The sequence below is a fragment of the Scleropages formosus genome, chromosome 7 (assembly GCF_900964775.1).
Source record: "Scleropages formosus chromosome 7, fSclFor1.1, whole genome shotgun sequence".
Taxonomy (NCBI): Eukaryota; Metazoa; Chordata; class Actinopteri; order Osteoglossiformes; family Osteoglossidae; genus Scleropages; species Scleropages formosus.
In genome coordinates this window covers 2,670,145-2,695,476 of record NC_041812.1, presented here as the reverse complement: position 1 = coordinate 2,695,476, position 25,332 = coordinate 2,670,145, and the positions used below count along the sequence as shown (strand labels likewise).

The following is a 25,332-nucleotide window of genomic DNA, read 5'->3' as shown; positions in this document are numbered from 1 at the left end:
CACGGAGTGGTTGGAAGGGAGGGGGGGGGGGATGTTTCTTTGTCCTTTCTGATGCTTTCATCACTGACAAAGTCGAATTTGAACAAACTGTGTTTCAGGTTGGATTTGGGTCACATGTGTCTTACGCACAGGGCTCCTCAGAACCAAATAGATATTATTTAAAGAAATCTAAAAGAACTTATATCTATTTCGGGGCATTAAAAATGAGGGAAAAAAGATAAATCTCAACGTTTAAAGGCTTTATTTATTCGTGTCTATTACACTACTAATAATTTAACACTAAGGGGATGTGGATGTTTCAACACAGCCTATTAATTGTCATATTGAGCCTAGTTTATGTAATTTCTTTCCTCACTTTTACAAAGATCTGTTAAAAATGGTTCATGTTCTAGGGTTGACATAGCTGCAGGAATTAATACCTCCAATATACATTTGACAAGGACAGAGGTGTCGCCTCGAACTTAATCATTTACTGTGGAAGACAAGCGGCAGCAGTTTGCAGCTGAATTTAGATATTCCTCCAAGTGTCCAAGAAAACGCAACATACATATGTGCAGTGTGTCGGATCTGATCTGTGCCTTTTAGCACACAGCTGAACATCTGAAGTTTTTTAAAAAACTTTTAAATATAAAATACCAAACGAATTCAACAGGGTGCGAAATTGAATTGTGAAATTGCAAGTCCCGCGTTAAAAAACACAAAAAAAGCCCCGCTGTTTCTCTTTCATAGTGTAAGGAAATGTACATTTAGGGGACAAATAAATGGTTTCAATGTAGAAAAGAGCGAGGTAACATCATTCTAAAGTGGAAATAGAGGTAAAGGCTCCAGGAGCGTGTAGCTCTCCAGGGTCCTGAAACCACAGTAACTGCTGTGCTGTGATCTTAGGTCATCCTACAGCCTTAAAAAGCAAAGAGGATAAAAAAACTAAAACCAAATATAATTATTTTTCTTTTCTTAAAAAAAAAACAGGACCAGCAGCAAAACTTTGTTTCTATCTCTCAAAAGCTGTTATGAATAAAAAGTGGATAAATAATAACGCATATTAAACTCTGGTAAACTAATATATTTGTATCTTGCCACGAATATATTTGAATTAAATTGTAATTTAATTAATCTGACAGTCTATGAAGTTCCCTAATGTTGTTTTGTTAATGAATCATCAGAATTTAATGGGTGACGCTATAGATCAAAGGCATTTGGAGAGGAAGAAAAGACACCATTCAGTGAAGCATTAAATGAGTATATATATATATAAATATCTATATATAATATATACTGTATATATGTAAGATAATCCTGTGGGATGCAACTGCTGTGTCTAAATGGTCATTCCAGTGAGCAGAAAAAATGGTTTTAAAAGGTCTGAAATCAAAGTGATTCCCTGATAACACTTGACAAGGACATGCAATACATTATCCCTGATGACGGAGACATGAGACATAACTAAAGATCTCTCTAGAGTAGAAAATAAGTCTTTAAATTTACATTATTTTTTCACTTGTACAATGTCCATCTATCTGCTTGTGAGAATGAACTTTATATTTTTTGTCTTTAATAAAAGAATCGTGAAATTTAAGTCTGTAGAGAGCAAAGTGCAATAATCCAGATTTTATTGTCATTATTTATGTTAATAATCATAATATGTTCAATTACATAAACTGTACGCACAGAAAAAAACAGTAAACGAGCTATACATTGTAAGGGATTATTCTAATAACATAATAACGTAAGGTATAAACATTATGTAAGCAATCAAGTTAATTCTGTAAAAAAACCATGTGCATTAATCCATTTTCAGCATGTAAGAGATACCGTGCTGCCACACAGCATTTGCCTAAACACATCTCGAACAGGCAGGCAGATTGAGGAGTGTGTCGTGTAGATTGATGTCATGGGCTCCGGATTGGAGCGCGCACTGATTCACGGTGACGATGAAATAACTCACTACAGCTTCTTGTTGCTTTTCGCCCGTGTGGCTGCGAGGTGCTGAGCGTTTAATTAGAGCAGCGGTATCCCCTGGCAGGCTGGGAACGAGGGCCTCGGGCAGGGTTGCCCTTGGGCTGTCATTGCCTTGTCCTGGCTACTTTATGGTTGACGCAGCACTGTATCCTTCGAGTGGTGTGCGGCTGCTGGGCATCACATCTGCTCCTTCCATCCATCCCTCGTGGGCTTATACTCCTTTAGCACCCATAACATCCAGGGAGTTATACAAGAAGACGTTTTTAAAAATACATTATTTATTTATAGTGTTTTGTGACAGTGGTTGAGGGGTAACTGTGTGTCGTTTGCAAAGAACAGCAATAAGCTTAATGGCTTTTAGCTACTTGACCTACATGTTTACCAGTAAAAGTGAGTAAATGCATTACTACAAAGTGAGACTTGGCTTAATTCTCTAGTGGGTAGTGGGAGTTAGATACACAAAGGACCAATGAGAAAGCAGCGAGAGGCAAACTTGGATCGTCCCGGACACCAACGTCGAACATCTTACCTTTAACTCTAAAGCTCGGTTGACTGACTGAAGTCAAGTGAAAGTCAAGTCAAAGTGGCTTGATTGTCATTTCAACCATATGCATCTGCTACAGGATACAGTGAAATGAAATAACGTTCCTCCAGGAGCATGGTGGTACATAAAAAAAACAATATATTACAGTACATTGTAATACAATGATATGTTACAATATATTATAATATATACAATAAAAAAACAGTATATTACAATATATAATAAATACTGTAAAATTTAAACATAATTGCAAAAAAAAAAATTTGGAAAGGGAGTGGAATGGTGTTGAGTTGAGTATTTTGAATATGGCTTAAAGTTTATGGGGGGTGAAGAAAATGTGTTATTATTTGGGGAAATGATCTGAAATCATTTAATATGGAAAACAAAGTCCTGTCCATAGGAGAAGAGTGTCCGAAAGAAAACTGCAGTAAAAAGTGACCAAATGAAAAGCACATTTAGCCCTGCCTGCCAAATTAATGTTGTTGTTGTTGTGAAGGAAGACAGGATTTGGGATTTCAGCGAACTTAAACAGGCACAGCAATCAAGTTCCCACTGTTCAGAGCGAGATTTGTGGACACACAATCACTTAATTAGTGATTTTCACAGAGCTCAGGGAGCCTCTGTAAATAAGTTATAATTTGCAGCCCTTGGGCACAAATGGGCAATGAAAATGTGCAAAAGCCACTCAAAGTAAAAAAAACAAAAAAACAAAAAAAAAACCCGCACAATCACTTCATTTCACAGAGTCCCCTTGCAGAGTTAAACTAAGAGTTGCAAAAAAAAAAAAAGATTAAAAAGATGCTGTATGAGGTTTTAAAAATGCGTTTTGTCTATGTTGAGAATTTTTGACAGCGACCGCTCAAACATCGGCAGATGATGGATAAAGATTTGCACTCAGGAAATATTTCCTTGCAGAAACGAACAGATTGGTGGGTAGGTGACAGGCAGCACATACCTTCTCGGTGTAATTTTCATTTGTCATAAAAAGACACCCAAGGCAGATTGCCTTTTTAAAATCTTTGTTATCTAGGCCTGACTGAAAGGATTACTTTCTAGGGCTTTAATATAATCCACTAAGACAAGGATTTCCAAAATTAGGATCAGGGCCCATAACAAGTTACTCAGAACAGAGTGACAGGGCTGTGATTGATAGATCCTCGTATTCACCTTGCATGAAGTTACACTGTCAGAGAAATAATGCAGATTGAATAAAAAAAAGGAACTGGATAGTTGTGGGAAAATTTCTGTCTTTAGATGGTCCCTGATTTACGGTGGGGTTACATTCCGATAAGCCCATCGTAAGCGGAAAATATCGTAAGTCAGAAATACATTTAACACACCTAACCTACCGAACATCGTCGCTTCTAATCTTTTAAGATGGTCAAGATGGTCGATTGCGAAAGTCCAAGTTCACGTGCAATGGCCATTACGGGTTTGTCGCCTTCATCAGAGTCGAAGTCAAAGTGCTTTTATTGTCATTTCAACCATATACAGCTGGTACAGTATACAGTGAAACGAAACAACGTTCCTCCAGGACAATGGTGCTACATAAAACAACCAAAGCTACCTATGGAGGACTACATAAAGTGCACATGTGTAGAACAGCACAAAACAGTACAGTAATTACTAATCAAGAAACAATAAACACAGTAAAAAACAGAAGATATTACAATATAAGAATAAATATTATAGATATAGACATACTAGAGTTTCTCCTCAAGAGAAATTGCCTTCTTCTTCTTCTCACCAGTAGCAGGAGACACAGGCAGTGTTTTGTAGACATGATGGATTCACAAAACACAACATAGATACGGGGGGTGGGGGTCTCCAAAAAAACACTGGCAGAGTATCGGTTGTAGACACTAGTGACCGCGTGGCAGACTGGGAGATGTGGATCGCTGTCGCTGCCCAGCATCACGAGAGAGTATCGTATTGCTTGACCGGAAAAAAAAAAATCAATATTCTAAGTACGGTTTCTGCTGAATGTCTATCGCTATCGCAGCATCGTAAAGTCGAAAAATTGCCAGTGGGACCATCGTAAGTCGAGGAGCATCTGTATTTCCCTTCGCAAGTTGTTAATAGCCAATGGGCATAGAAATATGAACATGCATTTTTGTATGTGTTACATGTGCTGTTTCTATACATAGAGAACATATGATTATGCTGCTACATTGGAAATTGATCTAATTTACACCTTGCTGTTTAATAAAGTGTGTGATGTGGCAGGTGGTGGCAAGAGCAAATACTGTGCCCTAGTTAATGGAGATGGCTTTTTGGAACACGTGCTTACTTAACCCAGCCAGCAGAGGGCTTAGTGGTTAGCGCTGCTGTCTCACACTCCGAGGACCCGGGTTTGAATCTGACCTCCTGCTGTAGTACCTTTAAGCAAGGTATTAACCCTGAACTGACACAGTGGAAATTATCCGGTGTAAAAATAGGTAAATAATTGGTAGTATCTCTGGAGAAAAGCGTCAGATAAACGAATAGATGAAAATGAATAAATTGCTAAATAATTGCAAGCTTAACGTTATCATTTGGTTTGGAGAAAGGAATGAGATACATGAATGAAAACACACACACACACACACACATTTTCAGAACCGCTCATCCCATACGGGGTCACGGGGGAACCGGAGCCCACCCGGTAACACAGGGCGTAAGGCCGGAGGGGCAGGGGACACACCCAGGACGGGACGCCAGTCCGTCGCAAGGCACCCCAAGCGGGACTCGAACCCCAGACCCACCGGAGAGCAGGACTGCGGTCCAACCCACTGCGCCACCGCACCCCCTTGAATGAAAACATTTAAAAAAAAAAAAAAAAACTGCCAGGGTTGAGACTGTGACCCGTGTTGGAACTGTCATTTAGATTTGGAGAGTTTTAAAATAGTAAAAAAAAAAAAAAAAAGAAAAACAGCAGCTGGTCCCACACCAGTGCAGAGGTCTCATTTGCCATGTTCCACTACTTTGGATTATCGTTTTGCAGAAAATGGCTGAGGAAACAAGCAAAGGCTATTTCCGGGACTAATGCCCACTACACAGACCCATCTGACCAGGGCTTCTGCGTTACAGAAGCATCTCATTCGCTGCTTATTTAGGAGCAATAAACAACTTTTAATCTTGTTGCTATAACTGCGCAGGTTAAAAGAGGATGAGCAATCAGTTTACTTTTTAAAAACACTCATGGTGTAGAATTATTATATATTATTTTCAGTGTTATCCTATTTTTACTGGAAAAGTCTCATCTTGGAAGAAACAAGAGTCCAGGGAAATATGAAGCACGGATCACATTCACTTTCAGTGTGCGATGTTGACGATGCACTGATTTTTTTTTTAGCACTTTGATATTTCCCTTTATTTGTTTAGAGGAAAATTCATGCTAAAGCGGTGTACAACATTTATGAACTCATATTTAGCTGACACCTTTGTCCAAAGTGACTTATAGTGGTGCACTAAACCCCCTACAGTCATTCACCCATCTATGTAATGTAACCCATCCAGCAACATAACACACACACACACACAGAGAGCATGAGCCAGAGGTGTGTTTGTTGGAGCTGCTGCCTTTGGACCCAAAGCTCATAGTTCACATCTCACCTCTAGCTACAGCATCCTTAAACAAGGTACTTACCCTACCGTGTTCCAATAAAAATTACCCAGATGGGTGAATGGTTGTAGGTAGCTGAACACTGCAAGTTGCTTTGGAGAGAAGTGCCAGCTAAATGAATAAATGCAAAGTGAACCAGGTTCAAACCTATATCTGAATCCACAGCAAAGGTGTTGTGGGTCACTGGTGCTATCAGCTGAATCACTTTACTGCCCTTAATGCCTTCAGGCTGTTGTGCTGTGTTTGTACTGTCCATTGGGGCTATGAAAATCTGCAGAGGTATAGAAATACTTAAGTATAATTACACCACATATTGAACTACCCACACAACCTGGTCATCAGTGTTGGCTGCTTCCTATCAATATTCATGTATACCATGAGATGGTCAGTACTGAGGTGAGAATTATTTAATTTAGCCCTCAGACTGTGTTCATTAATGCCGATTAATATTTCAAGGTTAGCAGAATGTAGCATTTCGTAGGAGTGCGTGGACCTGAACCTGAATAAATCAGCAGTCGGGATTAACCTCATAGTGGTATGACACTGTAACATTATGAGCATATGCATTTGCATATTATTTATTTATGTTTACATTTATTTATTTAGCAGATGCTTTTCTCCAAAGCGACTTCCGATGAACTCTATGTAGTATTATGAGCCCACACACCTTATTCACCGTGGTGACTTACACTGCTAGATACACTACTTACACCGGGTCACTCATCCATGCATAAGTGGAACACAAACACTATCTCTCTCACTCATACGCTATGGGGGAACTTGGACAGCATGTTTTTGGATATACATATTAGAACTACCGTTATCATCTTCCAGGTAATTTGGGTGGAATCTGATGCTCTTTACAAGTTGTGGCTTAAACAGATTTGTGAGATTATGTTTATGAAGTTCACACATCAGTTCCGATGTCATAAAGCTGTGTGTGGATTCTGTCTCCCCTCAAGGGCAATATGTGTATTATATAAACTAATAGGGTCATGGACTCCTCAAACCTCCGATAACCTTTTAATGCAATATTTGCAAATAAGGCTTTCTTTATATATACATAAATTTAGCATTGATGTCAGACTACTACTATTCTTTAATGAGAAATTTTAATAGAGCAACTAACAAATTCTTGTGAATCTGGCCTAGTGAATTATATAACTATAATTACAATAGCTATATGAACTTTTCTGTAATGAAATGTATCAGGGCTTAACCAAGTGCCATGATGTTAGTGGGGTCAGTGAAAATGAAAATAACAGCAGTGTAACGATCGGAACCCAAAGTAGACCGCATATGGGCTGTTACCACAGCTTTATTACTGCTCCCGTCATAATATTCACATATGTTGTATCTCTGTGGTAATGAAAGTATTGATGGCATGTAGCGAGGATGCTATGGCCTTCTAATTTATAGCGACCGTTTATGACGTGGATTTATCGTATTTATGATTTGGCAAGAATATCTGTTTGCACATTTGGATATTTTTATTTACAAACTTCTGTCTAATTTTAATTTTTGAGCCATTCAGTCAAAGTTCTGGCAATAATCCCTATCCAACGTTGGGCTTTAAATGACCCCCAAAAAATTCTCCCCTTTTTGACTGTCTTTAGCCTCGGGGCTTCGCCATGGAAACCATCCTTTTTTTGTCCAAGCACAGCCTGTCATATTAGTCATGGGAGGGAGGACAAAGTACTTATGATAGTCTTATGTGATGTAAATTTTACTTTATTCACGTACATTTAAAAAAAAAAAACAAAAAATAAATGATTGATTATATTGCAATTATACAGTATAAAGCAGTAAAGCAATTGCTGTTATGTTATAGTCTTATCGTTACATGATAATTAATATGCCTACATTGCCAGTGAGAAATATGCACTAAAAACTTTAAGCAGTGACATCAGATGTTTTCAGGGTCATTATACTTGTCTGATAACTTGAAAATGCGAAGGCTAGTGATAGATGGTGCACATCAGTGTTAAATCGGGATTTTTGGAGTCCAGCAGAACAAAAAGTAAACTCAGCAACATATCGCTGTTGTGAATTAATTTATGTACAGTATAAACGTCAAATACATTAGTGGGTTCTATTCCGATAAAATCCCAGTGACGTTGGCACTGCTCCCAGACATTTGAGCTGGGTTGTTTCCTCTTCGCTAAACATTACCGCTAGGAAGAGACCGACTTTGCTGGCTGGAAACGTTGTCGATTTGCAGTTTTTTTGAGTCACGCTTCACAATGTTCCCAGATGTACAGCTTAATCCTCACTGTCTGCTATAATGAATATATACTGCATGTGGAATAATATGTACGTAATGAGTGCATTAGTCCTTGATACCAGCTCATTGTTTTGGTGGATGAGTGTATAAGAAATTTAGATTATTATTAATTCACATTTATCTGATGCTTTGTTCCAAAGCAATTTACAGTGTCAGTCATCCTACAATTAGTTACCCATTATACAGCTGGGTAATGTTATTAGAGTAATTTAGGGTAAGTATGCTGCTCAAAGGTACAACAGCCGGAGGTGGGGAATCAAACCTGCCGTCTTTGGATCCAAAGGCAGCAGGTGTAACCGCTGCACTACCAGTTGTCCCTGATGATAATAATAATAATAATAATAATGATGATGATGATGATGATGATGATGATGATGATGATGATGATGATGATGATGGAAGTGGAATAAACCATGGTGCACTGTGCAGTTGTTCAAATGACGCACTCAACTTTACATCATCACGCTGTCCTCTAGCAAACACTCAGACCTTCCTGATTTACTCCTTACGAAGGTGTGTCGTCTCTAACAACGACAACGGCGGTGCTCAGACCCCATTCGCTAATAGCGTTGAGTAATGAATGGGTTCGCCGCCTGCCCTTCCACAGATGATCTCTGCAGGAACGCACATCCATTACTTGTACACGTAACAATTGTACAAGCTCTTGATGGACCATCTGGACATTGCGATAACATAGCGAGTACCTGATTTGCTGCCAGACACACTCCTCTGGAAACGTACAATGTGGCATCGCCTGGAACATGAACGCAGTTGGGTTGCGTAGAAGAACTGGCTTATCAGCATCGGAGAGCCTTATGTCACGAGAAGCACGGACGTTTTAATGGGTCTGCCCAGCAGCGTCCCCCGCGTAGGACCTCCTCATGTGAGCTGCGTTCACAACTGGGTGCCGCAGAAAGAGCTTCCTGTAAAGTGCAGAAGCTCAGGAGGATCACAGTGACCTTTGGGTTCTGTGTGAGATGGTGGCCACAGAGCAGGGGGCAAGTAGCTCTTACCTCCTACGTTCGCTTCTGAAGTATGTTGAAGCCCACTTCAGCGGAGAGACTGACACGCTGGAACCAAGTGATCGTGACGGATTCCAGCTCCAATATGCAGTAAACATCAGACGAGTAGTTCATCTTTGCCGAGTTTAGTGTTATTAGTCTGACTGCGAGTGAGAAACGGTCGCCAAGCTTGGCTTTTTTTGGTGCAAACCGATCGAGGAAACACCACGAGATCACAGAAGGTGAAAAGGAGGAGAGCGAAAGGAGGGATTTTTATAGCCTGACCCCGACTGATGGTTTTGATTGGTCATTGATCGGTTGATCAGTTTGCTACAGACCTTCACCTTTGGCTTTTGAACATTTTTTGCCTTTTTTTCTATTTATAGCTAATAATCTTCTATTTATGTTTTTACTTGGGCAGCTGGTAGCGTAGTAGTTATAGCTGTTGCCCTTGGATCCAAGGGTTGCAGGTTTGATCCCCACCTTAGGCTGTAATACCTTTGAGCATGGCCCTTACTTCAAATTGCCTTGCTGTATAAATGGGTAAATAATTTAACATTCTAAGTTGCTTTGGAGAAAAGTGTGAGCTAAATGAATAAATGTAAACATGCAACTAATTGGTGATGGTGGGATAAAGGAAAGGCTGGACTCAAAAACCAGATGTGAACTCAAGTGCGGTGGAACCCATTTTAAGGGCAAATTAAAAGGAATATTTGTATTTTTCACAGGCTTTAACTGTTTTAACTGGCCAGACGAGAGCAGTGTACCGTGGGGCTTAAAGAAAGCACTCTGGAAAATTAGAGTCTCACTGGACGGTTCGGGAGTAAATATCTGAAAATGCTTTCAGTTTGTGTCACCGCTCTTTCTCCACACTATTATTCCTGCTCTCTTTCTCATGTCGAGTGAAGACGTCTTATTTTATTCTTTAGCTGCTGTCTTTTCGTGGTATCGTAGTGAAGCCGTCAATCATCTTAGATGAAATGGAGACCCAATCAATGAAAATAATAATTCGGTCCCTGGAAGCATCTTCCGTTATTACTGGGTTGTCAAGGCAGTTTGTGAATGGTGTCACTATAAGTGGCAACGTTAAGGATGTTGGACGTCTTAGAGTCAACAAAGGAAAATGTGTGTAAGTGATTAGGACTCGGTGCATTACGGATAGTGTTTGCAACTCTCTCCCGCTACTGCCATCAAACCTCTGCAGTAGAATTCTGCTGCATGAGTTGTGTCTGACTTGTCGAAGCGTTCACATATATCTCCTCGACTCGTTTCTCTGCACGGGCTTCCTGTAGCTGCCCTGATCAAATTCAAGACCCTGGTTATTGTCTACAAATGGATCAATAAAATTGCTCTCAGGTATCTACAAGACTTAATCAACCGCTACGCCCCAACCAGACTGATACGCTACTCCACATCTGCCCACTTGGTGGTCCCACGTACGAAAGCTAAAGGAGGGAGGTTCTCGGTTCTGGCTCCGCTGTGGTGGAACGACCTCCCCCTCTCACTCAGAACTGCTGAATCCTTGGCCACATTTAAAAAGGTTCTTAAAACTCACCTCTTCCAGACCCTCTTTGTCCATCATCTCTTAAGTTCATGTAAGGTGTAAATGTTCATGCACCGTAACTTTAAGATGATGCCGGATAAACCTTTACACATCTACTCCTGTAATGTAATGTAAATGTTTATATGTATCTCAAAAAAAATTAGTAGAAAGGTGATCAGGAATCTTTGATATTCTGATAGTTTTATGCAGCTTCTCATGTGATGAACGTTGGTTCATATGGTGAAAGAAGCAAGCTAACTGCACTTAAGAATCACGCGACTGCAACTAAGTGTCTCTTCCTGCAAATTTATTGAACACATTGTATTTTCTATGAGATGTTTGTCGCTTTGGAGAAAAGTGTCTGATAAACGAATACATGTAAATGTAAATGTAAATGTTTGCTTATCTTACACTGCATTGTTGACCTAAAGCAGAGGTCAACAATGCACTTTTTACGCGCCATGGACCCTGGTACGTGTCGGGAGAATTCTAAAGACCCCTCCTAGAAAAATGTCTTTAACTTAATCTGGTGAAAATATTGCACTCAGTTAATTACGTTGAAACTCGATTTTCTTCACAAAGACTGATCTCTAGAAGTAGTCGTAACAGCATAGTAATATTTATGTTTTAAACTTTTATTCAGTTAAACAATATTATTTTCAAGGCAAGCGTGCATTTTGCAGGCCCTCCAAAGACCATCGGCGGACCCCCCAGGTTAAGAACCTCTGGCCCAATGGAAGCTCAGAGCGGATGGAAAATGTCACTTTACTTTGCTCAAAAATATGTCCGTGCCATAAACAAGCATTGGAGATATTTTTCTTTTTGTAGCCTTTGAACAAGGCAGAGAGGTGCACATTCATGCAGAAATAACTGCAGCTCTGACAAGGTTCGGAGGCCCAATGAATCTCTGCACTTTGACTGGCGATGAAGCACTGGGACACATTGGGAATGTGTGGCTCAAACCCACCTCGACTTGACGTTTCGCAGAGCCCTCCCTTGATGCAGAGGTAATCCTCTTTAAAATCCATTTCATTTAAATTTCCTGATGACTGGCATACGGCAGGAGAGGGGTGCAACGCACAGAGTGATCCATCCAAATGAAAGCAATGAGGTCTTTCTTTGCCTTTCTCGCTATTGCTACAAACTCTGGTGTTTTCACCCATTGTGTGGTTTAGGTTAATAAAAACAGGTGGCGCAGCAAGTAGCGCTGCTGTCTCACAGCACCTGGGTGGTGCGAGAGGATGTGGGTTTGATCCCTGCTCAATGTGTGTGGGGTTTGCATGCTCTTCCTGTTTCTGTGTGGGTTTTCTCAGGGTGCTCTGGTTTCCTCCCACACTCCAAAGACATGCTGTTCAGGTTCACCCATAGTGTGTGACAGAGAGAGTGTGTGTGTTCCGCTGATATATGGATGAGTGACCCAGTGTAAGTAGTGTATCTAGAAGTGTAAGTCACTGCGGTGAATAAGGTGTGTGGGCTGATAACACTACATAGAGTTCATTGGAAGTCGCTTTGGAGAAAAGTGTATGTTAAATAAATAAATGTTAAAAAAAAAAAAATTGCAGACAGAGGTACTGGGATGTGAAGGGAGCGGCACACAAGCTGCAGTCATCACTCATGTGTTTATGCATATGCTGGAAGGGCTTTAATGACATCAGAGTTTGCTCTGTGCACAGCGGCGCCCCACATCCCTGTCCAGCGTTGTCTGGAGGTTTGGATGTGTTGCATGATGCCTTGTAAGGAAATACAAAGAGGTTCATTGGTGATCTTCTGCAGGAGACTTACTGCTGCCCCCGAGTCCACAGGCGCGGCCTGTTCTTCACGTTCAGAGACACCAGTGTCCTCTCAAGTGGACAAGTTCTCACCGACGGCATTCATACACGTTACACAAGTTTGAACCCATAAACATACAGTACATGTGTTTTGAAGATACATCTCCTGCCAAATCAAGGTTCAGGACAATTCAGATTGTTGCATCTGAAGGTAAACAGCGCCTTGTGATTTTTCATTCAAACGCTGGATGCATGATCTTTCAACATTCAACATTTTGAATATTGATGATATCATCATCATTATCGTCACTGATGATAAATCCATCCTCTAATTGTCCTGCCCCATCCCACTTCTGACACCAATGTGGTGCACGGCGCTCTGGGTTCAGATGGAGAAAAGAAGGACGCACAGGCAGCATTTATCATCAGTGATGATATCATCATCAATATCCCATCAGTATCATCATCAATATCTCATATCTTTTTGAATATGAATATTGATGGGATAGTTAATACTGAAAATCACCATATTTTCTCATCCCAGTGTTCGCCAGGAGTTCCTTAGCTCAGCTTTCTTTTACACACATTCGCAGACAAAAATAACGAAGTTAACAATTAATTAAAACAGCGAAATGAAGCAAGTAATCGCTGCCACTTTAAATCCTGCTCATGTCACAAACATCCTTTAATGCAGACTTCTTCGGATGAAGAGAAGCACATTCACACAAGCGACTAAATTGGTCCGTGTCTCTTAATATTGATCACGAGCGGAACGCCCAACTGGAGAGGGGCGGAAATTCTCGTGGGACATGTCCGAGAAGCAGTCCATCTAATCCATTATGGTGACGATATGTGTCCTTTGGTGCTGTCACTTCCAATTAAACGTGCACCTCTTGCCTCTTTCCCTCAATCTTTGGTTTTGTTGTTGGATGCTTGTCCTTGGAAAGGTCGCATCGCGAGTCTAATAAACAGTGCAGAAGCACTGCTTTAAGAGGTATTCTATTCAAAACTTTCATGAGGGATACATTTTCAGTGTATAAACGTATTTTCATACCCCCGTTGGGTGTCATATTCATAACAATACAGCAGAGTCTATATTACGGGTCGCTGAGAGGAGATCCACCGGGACTCACCTGAGAGCAAAAGCCTTGGAACTGGATTGTTTTTAAAAACTAAAGTTAGCCATATTCATTATTAACTCCTCCATGTATTAAGCCAGGGGACACGTTTCAGGGGTTCTGTGAGAAATTCATAGTAAAATACCAGGTCGACTGCAGAAAATCAAGGAATGAATATGATCTAAGTTCTTTTGAACAAGAACAGGCTTCTGTAAATGACACTTCTACTGTAGTGACAGTATTTTTTAAAACTGATCAATTAGAGCAGGAGTTCTTATCATGGGGACCCCGGGATAAATTTTACATCTTTTTTTTCTCTAACCTCAAAGCAAAATTTGGAATTTCCCTCAGTTATGAATGTAGGCAATATTAACATTTCGATAGCTGCGTTTTTAGTACGTTTACATCTATTCGTTTAGCGGACACTTTTCTCCAAAGCGGCGTAACTCTCGTAGAAAATACATTCTGTTTTTGAGGTACGCAAACATTTACGTTACATCACAGGAGTAGCTGTGTAAAGGTTTATCCGACATTATCTTAAAGTTATGGTGCATGAACATTTACATCTTACATGAACTTAGATGATGGGCGAAATGAGTCTGGAAGAGATAAGTTTTCAGCCCCTTTTTAAATGTAGACAGAGATTCAGCAGTTCTGAGTGACAGGGGGAGGTCGTTCCACCACAACGGAGCCAGTATAATATCATTCCTTTGTCATCCCTTGTATTTTGTTTTCATGCATTTAAATGATGTTCTTCTAAGACTGGCATAAAAAGGTTAAAAACAAGCGTAGTAAGCAGAGGCCACCTTGTGTATTCTGCCAGGTAAAATGGCGCCATTTACAGGTGTGTGTGTGTGTGTGTGTGTGTGTGTGTGTGTGTGTGTAATTCCGGAGTGTAATCTGATTTGCAGGCCTGTCTTATAAAGACTTGGAAGGAAGCTATATGTGATGTCACTTGAAAGGTGCAAAAAAGGCCCACTATTTACATTTCCAGTGCGAGATGAAAGGTAACTGTTTACTGACGATATGATAATAACCGAGACAACAAATAGAGCATCTTACAGCATGGTGGTTAGACGCGCACACCGGGATGGTTTTTTTTTTTTTTTTTTACTGTATAAACAGGCAGATTTTTAGTTCCAAGTGGACCGAGGCATCAGATGAGCAATGGGTCAGTAATACAAGGACGGCCCATGTCCAGTTGGGTTCTCTTCGATTTGGTTTAAGAAGAGTCCCTTGGGAAATCAGATGGTTCACTCTAGAGCCTTTGAGGTTCTCGATCTTTGTTGATCTAAGCTACGGTGACACAGAGAACACATTTCTTGTGGCTGACATCATAATCTGGAAAATTTTTACATTTATCCATTGTTTTTCTCTAAAGTGACTCACAGTAATTCACCCATTTATACAACTGGGTAATTTTCTTTTTTTACTGGAGCAATTTAGGGTAAGTACCGTACTCAAAGGTACTATAGCCAGAGGTGGGACCAAACCTACACCCTTTAGAGCCAAAGGCAACAGCTCTAAACACTACACTCCCAGCTGTCCCATGCACCTTATAGTCCACAAATCTTATGGTAATCCAGTGGTAAAACAGGTCTATGGGTCTGGCTGTGTAATAATTCCTTAGACTCTCATACATTTACTTAATGAGAACATAGGCGTAGCAAAAACCCACATCTTGCGTGAAGTTGCATGAAGTTGCACATGAATTTGTCAGATGCCAGATTGATGTTACGATCCCTTCATGCTGTTAATTTACATGACAGTACATTGCTTATGCCGTTTCACTTAGCAGATGTCTTTAAATTATGTGTGAAATTTGAACTGTCAGTGATCCCTGTCATCGGTTCGTCCTTTAGCCATTAACCCTCGCTTTTCTGCAAGCTCAGTTCGGTCCCTTAGCTTGACCAAAAACAAAATCACATCAATGACACGAAAAAAGATACATTATATGAGTGATATTCAAAGTTACATCTGTTGACCGGCATGCTCCATAAGATATTATAACTGCACAAGAGATGTTCAGAATTAGAGATGATAGAATAGATAGAATTAGAAGTTCAAAATCAGAGTCCAAAGACATACTGTTCACCCATAGTGTGTGACTGACAGAGAGAGAGTGTGTTCCACTGATGTATGCATGAGTGACCCAGTGTAAGCAGTGTATCTAGCAGTGTAAGTCACCGCGGTGAATAAGGTGTGTAGGTTGATAACACTACATAGAGTTCATCGGAAGTCGCTTTGGAGAAAAAGTAAATGAATAAATGTAAATGTAATTATTGCATAGATAGTGATTAAACCACCGCTACCTCCAAAAACATAAGGAGCTCAAAGAAGGAAGAATAACTAAGTCGATTGCAGTGATTAGAATAAAATTCTCAGAAAAAGTTAGGTACACGCTATAAATTCTGCAGCTGGGCTGTTCATTGACTCACAATATTTATATGTACCAGCTGTGTGGTACCATGATAACTGTAAGTTTTCAGTTTTTATGTGTGCAATATTAATTGTCTATCATTGTTTTGACGTGTGTATTTTAAGGAAGCGCTATATTTAGATCCTGTGCTTTGCTATTATTTTATTTATAAAATTCCTTTAATCTCCACTTCATTAACTCCAAACACCCCGGCTGCCCATTCTGATTATTGCTTAGAGTCGGCCAGCAGCACTTTGGGAAGCTTTTCCAAACTGAAGCTGAGCACCCTGATAAGAGCATTTCATAACAGATTAAAAAAAAAAACATGAAATAATGAATGTATATGGAGAAACACTTGTACTCATTCCGAATACTTATAGTAAGCATTGCGCTTTCGGGGCGGCACCATGGGGCTGCCGCCTCACAGCACCTGGGTGGTATGAAAGAACGTGAGTTCGATCCCAGCTCAGTGTGTTCTCCCAGTGTCGGCATGGGTTTCCTCCGGGTGCTCTGGTTTCCTCACACTGTGCAAAGACATGCAGTTCAAGTGGACTGGTGACTTTAAACTGCCTGTAGTGTGTGAATGGATGTGTGAGGGACTAACCTGTGATGGACCGGTGCCCCCCCCCCCCCCCCAACAGTCTTGTGCTCAATGCTTTCGGTATAGGCTCTGGATCACCGCGACCATACTGTGGATAAATGGTTATTGAAATTTAACTACAGTTTCAGCAACTTGGAAAGTTCTCACCCAGCACATTGTAAGATATTGCCAGTTTCAGAAGATCACATCTCTGAATACTTTCTAAATGTAAGTAGTAAGTGAAGATTTCTAGATACAGGAGCGAATGCGCTGAGGACAGTCATGGGTGATTGTGGCAATGTAATTTCGCGCCTGTGTAAAGGATTGATCTGGGCATCATCTTAAAGTTATATTGCACGAACATTTACACCTTACATGAACTTGAGAGATGATGGGCGAATTGAGTCTGGAAGAGGTGAGTTTTAAGACCCTATTTAAATGCAAACAGAGATTCAGCAGTTCTGAGTGACAGGGGGAGGCCGTTCCACCACAACGGAGCCAGAACCAAGAACCTCCGTCCTTTACCTTTCGTTCTGTGGCACCAAAAAAACAAATGTTGAAACAATGGGAACAATATTGATGCTTTACTCTTAAGCTGTCACTAACCCCTTCTTCCAACCTCCTTTTTTTCCCTGGTTTGCAGCTGTAAGTAATCACTAGGACAGGAGGATCAGGATGAAAAGATGGCGACCGTGCTGTTACCAACGGGTCCTGACGGCTTGCGCCGGTTCACTCGCGAATCCCTGGCCGCCATCGAGCAGCGGATTGCAGCGGAGCAGGCCAGAAACGCCAAGGACTACAAGGAGGACCTGGGGAACGTGGAGCCGGCCGCGCCCCGGGTCGACCTGGAGGCCGGCAAGACGCTGCCGCGCATCTTTGGGGAGATCCCGGCGGCCCTTGTGGGCGTCCCTTTGGAGGACATCGACCCTTTTTACAACAACCAGAGAGTAAGTGTGCCGTGCGGAGGTGTGTTTTCTGCACGCTGTGTGCCGGAGTTAATTTGGCTGAGGAAACAACATGTTGCTGAAACGAGAGTGAGTCGAAAAGTATTACGTTTGAACATTATTGCGGATGCTTTTTGACCGACCCTTGTGCAAACACACGTTGAGAGCAGTTTCCGTATGAAAGCCTGACAAATGAAATTTTTATTGGTTTCAACACTTTGTCTATCAATATGTAGTGGTTATTTTTCTTATTTTTTTAAAAAGTGACTTAGAATGTCAAGATTCCTATAATGTCTTACCCATTATATGACTTAATTTATTTTTTACCGTGTTAGTTCAGGGTAAGCACCTTGCTTAAGGACACTACTGCATGGGGCAGGATTAAAATCTGAGTCCTTTAACTACAAGACATGAGCTCTAACCTCTATGTTGACGGCTGCCTCTAATAAAGCAGTTAAATTAAAAAGAAAGAAAAGGTGATAAAATGGTCACCTGTTCTTTTTTTGGTGGGGGGTGTGGTGTCGCACTGGGTTTGACCAGGTCCTGCTCTCCGGTGGGTCTGGGGTTCAAGCCCTGCTTGGGGTGCCTTGCGACAGACTGGCGTCCAGTCAGAGTGCATCCCCTCCCTCTCCAGCCTTATGCCCTCTGTTGCTGGGTTAGGCTCCGGCTCCCCGCGACCCTGCGTGGGACAAGTGGTTTCAGAAAATGCGTGTGTGCGTTCCTTTATTTCCAACTGAGGAATTTGTTTCACTGAAGCAATGCAGGTGGTCCCCGACTGACGATGGGGTGACATTCCGATAAACTCATCGTAAATCGAAAATATCGTAAGTCGAAAATGCATTTAACACACCTGACCTACCGAACATCATCGCTTCTTATCCTTTAAGATGGTCGATTGCGAAAGTCCAAGTTCACGTGCGATGGCCATTACGGGCCCGTCGCCTTCGTGTTGGGCAATTATCTCGAGTTTCTCCTCAAGAGTCACTGCCCTCCTCTTCTTCTTCTCACCGGTAGCAGGAGACACAGATGGGCGTTTCGTACACATGATGAATGCACAAAGTAGATACGGGGGGCATCCAAAGAAAAAACCGTTGGAAACACAGCACACTGTAGAGTATTGGTTATGTTCACTAGTGACCGCATGGCAGACGGGACGAAGCGGATCGCTGCCGCTGCCCAGCATCACGAGAGAGTATCGCACCGCGTATGGCTTGCCCAGGAAAAAAATCAAAATTAAAAATTCGTTGTACGGTTTCGACTGAACGCGTATCGCTATCGCACCGCCGGAAGGTCAAAAAATCCTAAGTGGGACCGTCTTTACTCTCGAAAGTGCAGTTTACGGCTGTCTTGTTAAAAGTCCTCGAACTGACGACACCCAGAACGCCGACGCCGTTCCCTCGTTGCAGCCGCCGCTGGGCTTCCCGTTCCAGCGCCGTTCAGAAACCCCGTCTCACGGCTCACATCCCGATCTGGAGCTCCCGTCTGGGTCGGCCGACGGTTGTCGGTTCGACAGGCGGCAGATCCGACGTCCGCACGTCACGGAAAAGGTTTTAACCGGATCGCGGCGGTCCACGTGAGGGCCTGTGTTTGTCAAGGGTCCCGGTCGTTCGGGGACCGCGGTAGGAGGCCTTTGAGATGTCGCCTAGGAGAAAGGTCTCTCTCGGATGCTAATCCTGCAACAGCCGATGCCGTTCTCCAGAGCCGTGTCAGCAGATAGACATTCTGGCCATTTGCCAAGGGCATTGTGAGGATAATTATCATCATTTCAATTCACGACTCAAAGATATAGATAAAATGCGGACAGCGAAGTAGATCAGAATTGCGTTTCGTTGAAAGCGAGTAGGATGTGCAGGACAGTCATTGGAGGAAAGCTCATTATTTAATAAATGCTCGTTCCAGTTTAAGTGAAGAAGGAATACATAGGAAGATTAGGATTAATACGCTCGGGGGATTGGAGCTCGTGATGCAGCATGATGGTTTTTTTCTGAAACAGAACTGTAACCTTATTAGTGACACTTTGTTTTAAATGTGTAAATGTAGTTGTGTCAATCTGAGAACGACACTAAGCTATATTACTTCAGTTTTTGTGTGAAGAAAGTCCTGCAAATGGTGCATTTTGTTTCCATCATTTGAAGGTCTTATATATTTTGTTATTATTATTATTATTATTATTATATTATTGTGCAGCCCGACAAATCGCTAATAACAAACAATGCCATGCAAATTAGGTGGGGATGAAATTTCCTTTATTTCATGTCGTATTCTTAGTGAGAACCTGTAACGGCCGGTCATACAAGACGCTTGTACTCTCCGTTTGGAATGAAATGATGAGAGTTTGGACGGCTTCCATCCTCCTTATCGGGGTTTGATTTTTTCTCCAGTGCGCATGAAGAACTCACGTGCAGAACCACAAGCCTTCTGCGCCTTTTCTTTTATCCAATAACGTCTTCTCAAACAGTTGATTGTCATGCTCTCTATAGTAAGGTAACACCACAACCTCCTAAAAACCTGCCGAAAACTCTAACACATTTGTCTCAACAGCTACTTTAGAGTTAACACCTTACATTCTCTAGGCTGTTAGTTCCAAGCCCATTTCTGCTGTAGTACCCTTGACTGAGGTACTTACCCTCAGGTGATATAGTACAAGAATGAACAAGGTGTGTGAAAGAGTAAATTATTGCACAGTTGCTTTTCTACCTTGGTAAGTTACCTGGGACAGAAGCATCAGCTAAATAATGTTAAATAATAATATGGCCTCCCTGTTCGCTTATAAACAATTTTCCAAGTTTAAACTGTGATGCTATGTATGTATGTACAGTGAAGCTTGAAAGTATGGTAACCCCTAAGCGGTAAGTAGGTAAGGAGAGTCAGGTGTGTAAATCATAGTCATTCATTCACCATCACAGGCTCTTCTTTCACTGGTTGCCGTTCTTTCGCCCTGCCGGCTTCTTTCTTTGCACCGAATTTCCTTTCTTCGGTGTCCCACAGCTCCTAAATCCATCCTCTCATTGTATGCCCCATCCCACTTCTGACACCAATGTGGCACACAGTGCTCTGGGTTCAGACGGGGCGAAGAAGGAGGCGCAGGCAGCATTCGTTACAAACGTTTATCGGAACATGGCGCACAGGGAAATAATGTTCTCGGTCCCAGGACCCCTTTTCCTCAAGGACCTTTACCTCAAGCCAGCCTTCCCAGCCTGCTTAGCACCCACCAGGCTTTTTCCCCTCCCCACTGGCAAATACAGTCACCCAACTGTACTCCCCATAAGTCCCCCCCCAGTGGTTGCACACTTTATTCACTTTTTTCCCATAATTCAACTATTTACAATAAACAGATTTCCCGCTCAAACCCATGGTAACGTGGGTCGCTACAATATAATATAGTATAGTAGTTTAATATAGTAATACAGTATAATATAGTATTGTATTGTGATAGGATAGCATCATAGCGGGGCGAGGGGCAGCGTAGTGGTTAGAGTTTCTGCTTTCGGATCCAAAGGTTGCAGGTTTGATCCCCGCCTCTGACTCTAGTTGAACAAGGTACTTATCCTAAATTGCTCCGGTAAAAAGGGTGAATAATTGTAACCTTGTAACTGTAACCTTACTATTGTAAATTGCTTTGGAGAAAAAAATCAGCTAAATGAATAAAAAATATAAATACTTTATACAGGAATAATGTCCATCCCTGTAGGGTTCACATACTTTCGAGCAGTACTGTATGAATGTGTGTGTGTGTGTGTATGTATGGGTGTATTCATGCATATATTTGTTATTTATTGCCTAAGAAGGACTGCATACTGATGGTTTGGCAAAAAAAAAAAAAAAAAAAACAAATGGTAAAGGAAAACGTGCCCAATTTCAGCATGTTGTTTCCTCAGCTTTAATTATTCTTAAAGTAGACAGATGAAATAAGGAGATTTATGGATACTCAGATAATGAGGCCACGTGTGTAACTGTGTGTTACTCTTCTTTCTCTTCACAGACTTTTATAGTACTAAACAAGGGGAAAGCCATCTTCCGATTTAGTGCCACATCTGCACTGTACATTTTTAGCCCTTTTCACCCCATCAGAAGAGTCTCAATTAGAATTTTAGTCCACTCATATCCTTCTTCCGAATACTGCGATTTGTCATTTAATCAGAGAAGCTGGACTGTTTAACGTATGATTTCTATTTTCTTTGCATTTATTTCACCCTCTAGGAAACCTGGTCCTAAATCTCATATTGTAATTGCTTACTTTTTACAGTAAGACTCACAAAAAAAGACAAAACTTCAGAGAAACATTTGGGGTTTAGTTGTGGAAAAACATGCTGTAAATCTGTCTCAAAGTTTACCAGAGAAACAATACATGGGCAATAACAGGCAGGGTATTAAATTATTGATTACAAGTTAATTTTTCAAGAATCAAAGGAACCAGCCAAGAAAAAAAAAATAAAATAGCAAATCACACATTTACATGTATTCATTTATCAGACACTTTTCTCGAAAGTGACGAACATCTCATAGAAAATACGATGTGTTCATTAAATGAGCAGGAAGAGACATTTAGATGCAGACGTGTGATTCTTAAGTGCAGTTTGTTTCTTTCTACCATATAAATCAATGTTCATCACACGAGTAGCTGCATAAAACTTTATCAGAATATCCCTCATTCCTGATCACCTTCCTAGTAATAATTTTTTTGAGATACACGCTATATAAACATTTACGTTACATTACAGGAGTAGCTGTGTAAAGGTTTATCCGGCATCATCTTAAAGTTACGGTGCATGAACATTTACACCTTACATGAACTTAAGAGATGATGGGTAAAATGAGTGTGGAAGAGGTGACTTTCAGCCCCTGTTTAAATGTGGACAGAGATTCAGCAGTTCTGAGTGGGAGGGGGAGGCCGTTCCACCACAACGGAGCCAGAACCGAGAATCTCCACACTTAGCTAAGAATTGTTCAGCTCACACAAGAGCGAAGCATCTCACAAAGTCAACCGAGGCAGTAAGCAACACTTTCATTTCCTTCATTTCATGTAATGATTTTTGTCTAATTTAATTTATCGCAGAGTTACAGTTACACCAGATGGCACGCCAAATCTGCAGCACTTCCCCCGAAACCCTTTTGTCTACATATTTCTCAGGAAGCTGCGTGTTTGAAGCTGCACACACTGACATGTCGCATGTCTGCAGATTGCCGGAAGATTCTAGCCGATTCACTTAATAAATACATGCAAACTGATTTTTGCCTCTGAGGTGCCGAGACATCCCCTGCATGTGGTGCGCATTGCCTGCATCGCCGTGAGATCAGCTCAGACCCGATCTGCATCACACGGCTTTTTCTTAAAAAAAAAGTCCTAAAGGAAACAGAGCGTAACAGGATGTGGACCTTAAACTGAATAGTTAGACTGGATTTCTCCGCAGTCTGTTTCTGCTCGGACCCGACTCCTCTCTGGCATCGCGCACGCGATCCGCTGATGTTCCGCCCTTAATCTCCGCAATGAAATAAGAGCAAGGAGATTTAGGGGCATGTGACCGATGTCTGTTAGATCTCGCACTGAGGGCAACTGGACGGGCCTTGGCCTCCTTGTCAATCAGCTCAGGATGGGGTGCGAGAGGACTGATGCTTTCACATGGCAAGTGAGTCGTATGATATCCGACACGTTTGCATTTATTAATTTGTCAAACGCTTTTCTCCAAAGCGAAGAACATCTCATAGAAAATACAATGTATTCATTACATGAGCAGGAAGAGACACTTAGATGCAGACGTGTGATTCTCAAGTGCAGTTTGTTTCTTTCCACCGTATGATCCAACGTTCATCACGCCAGTAGCTGCATACAACTTTATCCGAATATCGACGATTCCTGATCACCTTCCTAGTAATATTTTTTTAGATGTATGCAAACACTGGGGGTGTGATGGCGCAGCAGGTTTGGCTGGGTCCTGCTCTTTGGTGGGTCTGGGGTTCGAGTCCTGCTTGGGTTGCCTTGTGACAGACTGGCATCCTGCTCCTGGCTGTGTCCCCTTCCTCCTTGTACCCTGTGTTGCTGGGTTAGGCTCTGGTTCACCACAACCCTGCTTAGGACAAGTTGTTTCAGCCACTGTGTATGATATGTATAAACATATATATATAGTTCAGCCACATTTAGAAGACAGCAGGATAATGTGGTGAAGTAACGTCTTAAAATTTGAAGACAGTCAGAATGAAATAGAACATCACTGTTTTTAAAAACAATAAATCTCCACTGAAAACAGCTGTTGCAGTTTATGGCATCAGGGCTTTTGCTTATAGAAAGTAGCAGTTATGTTACTGCAGATGTCACTGCGCGCTCGGTGGTCCCTCACACAGAAGGTACAAAACCAAACACCCAGAGTTTCCCAGTTCTGCCTCCATTGTGGCGGAATGAGCTCCCCCATCCCTCGGAACTGCTGAATCCTTCTCAATATTCAAGAACGGTCTAAAAAACGCATCTCTTTCAGTCTCAGTTCTACCTCAATCTCCTATATGCTCGATAAATATGTACTTTGTTATCCGTTTAATAATTTCAAGAAAAACCCTACATACAGCTTCTCATGTAACTTGTGCTGGTTCATATGGTGGTATGTGACATATTAACTGTTTCAGAATCACTCGTCTACATCCGTAACTCTCCTTCTGTTGATTTAATCTACATTTTATATAGTTCTCTGACATGTACGTCACTCTGGAGAAAGGCGTCTGTTAAATCAATAAAGGTAAATGTGCTGAATCTACATTCTAGTTATATGTTGACATGCACATTTGTTCATTTAACGCTCTTGTCCAAAGCGAAAACAAAAGTGCATTTCATCGACAGACAGTGAGATAAAGATGCAGACACATGATTCTCAAAGTAAAGTCAGTTAATCTACTACCACTGTTAAGCCAGCATATATTATGTGCAAATAGACACCCCTCGATTTACGCAAATAGACTGTTCTTCAAACCTTTACGAAAATTGAAAATTACGTATGTCGGATTCCCCTCCTCCCCCACCATTCAACATAATAACATTAATAATTTTCCATCTCAGTTATTGCACAATTACGTTTCTTCGTTATTAGCGTTGTTTTCATGCCAGCTGTTCCTTTCACTGCTCCTTTATACGTGCAGCATCCTTCACTATCGTATTCACGGCCGATACGACTAAACCTGGTTCCCGTGCTATAGACCGTAATCTTTGCCCACCTTCATACTTCCTTATTATTTTCAATTTTATCTCGAAACTGATTGCTGGACGCTTGCGAGACGCTTCTCGTTTTCCTTCAAGCGCCTGTTCGCCACCAAGCGTTGTGAATAATGAAAAGGGTAAAAAATATGGGGGAAAAGCACTACACTACCAAGGAGGTGGGGGACATGGTGGCAAGGTGGGCTTGGCCTCTGCCTGCTGCGTAGTGGGTCTGGGGCTCGAGTCCCGCCTGGGGTGCCTGGGTGCGTCCCCTCGGCCCCGTGCCCCACGTCGTCGGGCAACGCTCCGGTTCGGAGAGGCGGGTGTAGATACTGCACCGCACCAACGAGAGGAGTTGTGTTCACAGCTCAAAACACATGGGAACTGGGG

The 25,332-nt window shown here is 41.6% G+C and overlaps 1 protein-coding gene across 1 annotated transcript in view; it reads left to right on the top strand.

Annotated features, from left to right (window-relative positions):
• LOC108927986 (sodium channel protein type 4 subunit alpha-like) overlaps nt 1–25,332 on the top strand; it is a 110,320-nt gene that overhangs the window by 205 nt on the left and 84,783 nt on the right. Inside the window, exons 2-3 of the mRNA XM_029253514.1 lie at nt 17,465–17,768; nt 21,748–21,866. Of these exons, the coding sequence (XP_029109347.1) occupies nt 17,505–17,768; nt 21,748–21,866 (383 nt within the window). The 5' untranslated portion in view covers nt 17,465–17,504. The remainder of the gene's footprint in view (nt 1–17,464; nt 17,769–21,747; nt 21,867–25,332) is intronic.